The sequence below is a fragment of the Erinaceus europaeus genome, chromosome 2, assembly GCF_950295315.1.
Source record: "Erinaceus europaeus chromosome 2, mEriEur2.1, whole genome shotgun sequence".
Classification (NCBI taxonomy): domain Eukaryota; kingdom Metazoa; phylum Chordata; class Mammalia; order Eulipotyphla; family Erinaceidae; genus Erinaceus; species Erinaceus europaeus.
The window spans coordinates 59,143,348-59,148,804 of record NC_080163.1 but is presented as its reverse complement, the minus strand read 5'-3'; the positions used below and the strand labels follow the sequence as shown (position 1 = coordinate 59,148,804).

The following is a 5,457-nucleotide window of genomic DNA, read 5'->3' as shown; positions in this document are numbered from 1 at the left end:
CTATGGTTTGAAGAATGAAGCAGATGTTAACACATATAACCACAAACACCAATAAAATAGCTTCTAGTTGAGACAGAGATAGTGTTTGTAATGAGAGTTCATAATAATAGAACCTAGTTAAGTCTGGTGTTATCTAAAAGCCTCAAGAAGCTTGAGCACTTGAGCTATGAGAGGCTGTGTAACATAGCACTGAAATCACAGAAGCAGGTTTTTCTTCTCTGCAAAGTTAGAAATTTAATAAAGGTCCATCCCTTCTGAAACAGTAGCTTCTGACCATTTCTAAAACTTACATTAAGGCAAGAAAGAGTGGAGCATGATGACAATTTTTGTCATAATTTTGTAAAAACTCTTAAACTATTGTCACAGAAAAAAAAATCAACCAAAAAACCCAGTGAATAACACAGGTTCTGATTAGTGTGTGATGTCTTGATTTGAAGGTAATCAGCATAGGATGCTCAAATAAAAGATGGATATGTAAAAATAAATACCTATTTCTGGCATTACCAACCAATCGGTGTCTGTGAAATCTATAAAAACGGGATTCTAGTGTCTGAGCAAAGTTCTAATCTTTAAAATTTATTTTTACTGCCACCAGGGTTATAGGGCTCAGTGTCTGCCCACTAAAGTCACCACTCCTAGTGGCTTTTTTTTTTTTCTTTTGATAGAGCCAAATTTCGAGAGAAGGAGTGAACAGAGGGAGAAAGAGAGACACCAGCAACACTGCTTCTACATTTGTGACACTTCCCTCATGAAATGGAGACTAGGGATTTGAACCCCTTTCCTTTACACATGGTGTTGTGTTTGCTTTATGGAGTGTACTGTGACCCTCTCCCACCTTTCTTTCTTTTTTCTTTCTTTTTCTTCTCTCTCTCTCTCTCTCTCTTTGTCATTGCTGAGTCTTCACTGTTCTGGATTTTTTTTTTTCATGTAGAAATAAAAGTCACACACATGCACAAAGAGACAGAAAGACACCACAACACCAGAATGTCATCAAATGTAGGGGAGGCAGGATTCAACAAAAGGTTTTATGCATTGCAAAGCAGGTGCACTCTCCAGGTGTGCTATATTTCTAACTCAGTAATCAATTTTTTGGTGAACAAATTTATAATTACAAAGTGTCTGAATGGAAGCAGTGGGTATAAATTAAATTGCACATTTAGGAAAACAATCAGGCCAGGGATATAGCACAGCAGTTATACAAAGAGAATCTCATATCTGAGGCTCCAAAGTCCCAATTCAATTCCCTGAGCCAAAGCTGAGCAGTGTTTTGGAAAAACAAAAGATGAAAGGGAGGACGGCAGGAAAGAACGAAGGAAGGAAGGAAGGAAGGAAGGAAGGAAGGAAGGAAGGAAGGAAGGAAGGAAGGAAGAAAATCAATGGCACAGTATTTCACTATTTCTAAGAAAGAAGCATTGGGATGAGGTGGATAGTATATTCCTTTCAGTATTCTTATGAAAAGTAACAGAAACTTGGGTGTTGTGTTAATGTTGACACAGACATACACACACTCATACATTTATGTTTCAGGAAAATAGTGTATTTATAACAATTTATAAATGACATTTTCAATAATTTCACTAACATACTGTCAAGATGATAGAATAGGATATTGGGGTTTTGTTTTGGTTTATTATTATTAATATTTGCCTCCAGGGTTATTGCTGGGGCTAGGTTCTGGCACTAAGAATCCACTGCTCCTGGCGGCCATTTTTTCCATTTTTGTTCTTGTTGTGGTTGGATAGGACTGAGAGAAACTGAGAGAGGAGGGGAAGATAGAGATACGGAGAGAAAGATAAACAACTGCTTGTGAAACGACCCCTAAGCAGGTGGGAAGCCGAGGGCTCGAACTGGAATCCTTGCACCTGTCCTTGCACTTTGCACTATGTGCGCTTAATCGGGTATGCCACTGCCCAGTCCCCAGATATTGGAGTTCTAGTCTACTACTGGCCTGTATATTTTTTCAAATCACTTTATTGGGGAAATAAGGTTTTATAGGACAGTTGTTGATACATGGATATAGTTTCTTATCTCCACATGACAGGTGTCTGCCTACCATTCCCACCAACACCAACCTAAGTCTCTTCATCATCATGTTCTGGGAAGTTTGGTAATTAGGATGGTGTTAAAATATCATTTTAACAATTGTCACTTTCTGCACTATTTTATAATGATTTTATAAGGAGGTCAAATGAGCGTCATAAGAGGAGATGGCTTTATATGCTATTATTATAAATTTTGTAAAGTTGTGTGTAGAGACTTAAAGGGTTGTACTGATATCAGATGTTATAATTATATATATCTAAGAAAATCTAGGAGGGGCCAGGTAGTGGCTGTACACACAAGTTACAATGTGCAAGGACCTGGGTTCAAGCCCCCCAGTCCACATCTGCAGGAGGAAAGATTTCTGAATAGTGAAGCAGTGCTGTAGGTGTCTCTATGTCTCTCTAACCTCTCTATCATCCCCTTCCCTCTCAATTTCTCGCTGTCTCTGTGCAATAAATAAATAAAAGACAATAAAAATTAAGAGAATTTAAGAAGGAAGTGATAATCCAGAGAAATAAACATCCTAAAATACTTCTCTGTGCCTATCATGCATATAGCTGTTGTAACTGATGGTTAAGTATAGCACAAATTTTGTATCTGTATTTTTCCATAGCTGAATTAAGTCTATAATACCTATCTGAATAAGAAATATTTTTCCCCAAAGATATTTATAAAGAAATAATGGCAATAGAGGAATAGTATCATTTTCTATTTTTAGAAAATTTTTAAATCTTTACTTCTTTATTGGATAGAAACATGCAGAAGTCAAGAGGAAGAAAGAAATAGAGTGGAAGAAAGACAGAGGGATACCTACATCACTGCTTTACCACTGGTGAAGCTTTCCTCATGCAGGTGGGGACTAAGGGCTTTAACCAGGTCCTTGCAAATTGTAACATGTGTGTTCAACCAGGTGCACCACCACCAGGCTGCTTATTTTCAAAAGTAGTAGAAAAAAAAGAACAATGTGAATTATTCTGAACTATCAACCCAAGACTATATGTTCTATTTTAGTGGGATGATCCAATTTATAGAAAGAAGTTGAAAAGAAATAGAAGGGAAAACACAAAGCAGGACTTGGACTGGATTTACTGTATTTTACCAAAGTAAGGGACTCTGGGGCAGGGGTGGGTGATCCTAGAACATGATGGTGGAAGAGGACCTAGATAGGGGGTTAGAGTATTATGTAGAAAATTGAGTGGTCCAGGATGTGGCGCAGTAGATAAAGCATTGAACTCTCAAGCATGAGGCCCTGAGTTCAATCCCTGGCAGCACATGTACCAGAATGATGTCTGGTTCTTTCTCTCTCTCTTCCTATCTTTCTCATTAATAAACAAATAAAATATTTTGAAAAAAAAAGAGAGAGAAAAAAAAAGAAAATTGAGAAATGAATCCCACAATGACCTTGGGTCCGTACTCCAGAGGGATAAAGAATAGGAAATCTATCAGAGGAGGGTATGGGATACAGAGTTCTGGTGGTGGGAACTGTGTGGAGTTGTACCCCTCTTATCCTATAGTTTTGTTAATGTCTCCTTTTTTAAATAAATAAAATAATTCAAAAAAAAAGAAAATTGAGGAATGTTACATACGTACCAACTACTGTATTTACAGTTGATTGTAAACTATTAATCCCCAATAAAGAACAAAAACTTCTTTTAATTAAAAAAGGAAAATACACCAAAACATTAATACTATATATAATTTCATTACTATTTCAATACTATGTATAATTTCATAACTAATTTGTATATATATATATATTTTTAATTTTTACTTTCAATTGTCTCCTAGGGAGCCATGTGGAAAGGAAATGACACAGAAATGACAGATTTCACACTTCTGGGTTTCTTTCCTGAATTTAAGTACATCACAGCCATGGTCTCCCTCATTCTACTGATTTACACAGCTGCCCTCACTGGCAATACCCTTCTGATTCTCCTCATTGGGTTAGATTCTCGGCTACACACCCCTATGTACTTCCTGCTCAGCCAGCTCTCCTTGATGGATTTGATGTTGACTTCAAGCATCGTTCCCAAGATGGCAGTCAACTTTTTTTCTGGATGGAAAAGTATCTCCTTCTTGGCTTGTGGGACTCAAATATTTGTCTCCCTAGCTGTGGCCATTGCAGAGTGTGTTCTGATAACACTCATGTGCTTTGATCGCTATGTGGCCATCTGTAACCCACTCCGGTACTCGCTCATCATCAGTCCTAAGGTTTGCTTGCAGATGGCAGCCACGTCATGGGCTGTAGGGACACTTACTTCCTTGGGTCACACTGCTTTCACCTTGCATTTTCACATCTGCAGTCCCAGAGAAATCCCTCACTTCTTCTGTGAAGTCATGGCTGTACTTAGGATCGTCTGTGAAGATATCTCTGACTATGAGAAGGCAGTGGTTGTAACAAGTATCCTTGTTCTTCTGCTGCCTTTATCTCTCATCTTGTCTTCTTATGTTCTCATATTCCTTGCTGTACTCAGAATGAACTCCCCAGAAGGTAGGAACAAGGCTCTGGCTACCTGCTCTTCTCATCTCTGTGTGGTTGGACTTTATTTTGGTCCAGGTATGTGTATTTATATGAGACCTGGCTCTGCCAAGACACCTAAGCTGAATCAAGGTCTCTTTCTGTTTGGAACTGTCCTCACCCCTCTCCTGAATCCTCTTGCCTATAGTCTAAGAAACAGGGAAGTTTTGAATGCACTGAAAAAATTGATGGCAAGGTGTCAGTCCTCCCAGTAGAGGGCAGAAATTGCACTTTCCATGAGAGAAAGGCATGTCTGTAGTAGTATGCACATTATCACTTAACACAAAAACAAAGATCTTACTTGCAGGCAGGTGAGATACCATGAGCATGAAGGTGGTTTTCCCTGGGTGGGGCTTGCCCATTCCACTCTTGATGTGCTGAATCCTGTGATTTTCCCAAATGTGGGAAACCTGACTGCATAATTTGTGGTAGCTGGGGACTGCATCCACTTTCTCCCCTGAGAAATAAAATAAATAAAATCTTAAAAAGCAAGTGTCTTGGAAGCATTAATGGTTAAATTAGCAGCTGAGATGATGGACTGTTAAAATCAGTAAACACTTCAGTGTTGTTTTGTCTTACGTAGTGGTACTATTAATATCTTTTAATCTGATCTGTGTTAGTGTGTCTAGTCAATGGTTCTCTGACCATTTGCATTACAATCACTTGCTATGTTCATTAATAATGCCCATAAAGTAAGTTCTGGGTTCATTTCACACCAGCAGAATTAGAATTTGATATGTGGGGCTCAGATATCTCACCAATGGGACTTCTAATGATTCTCACATGTCCTCAAGATGAGAGCTATTGACCTGTTTGTCAAACTAGCTACTTTTTGCAAAATTATTTTCTACTCTTAAAGTTACCTGACAACTTTATAGTGTAGCTAAGTGACTCAG

General features: G+C 38.3%; 1 protein-coding gene and 1 non-coding gene across 2 annotated transcripts; both read left to right on the top strand.

Moving 5' to 3' along the window:
• The first annotated feature begins 3,837 nt into the window (after positions 1 to 3,837).
• LOC103113249 (olfactory receptor 2V1-like) lies at positions 3,838 to 4,776 on the top strand. The gene has a single exon (XM_007522772.2). The coding sequence runs from the start codon at positions 3,838 to 3,840 to the stop codon at positions 4,774 to 4,776; it is 939 nt and encodes a 312-aa protein (XP_007522834.2).
• Positions 4,777 to 4,858: 82 nt separating this feature from the next.
• Positions 4,859 to 5,021, top strand: LOC132537102 (U1 spliceosomal RNA). The gene has a single exon (XR_009548589.1). It is a non-coding gene; the product is annotated as a U1 spliceosomal RNA (small nuclear RNA).
• Positions 5,022 to 5,457: the final 436 nt, after the last annotated feature.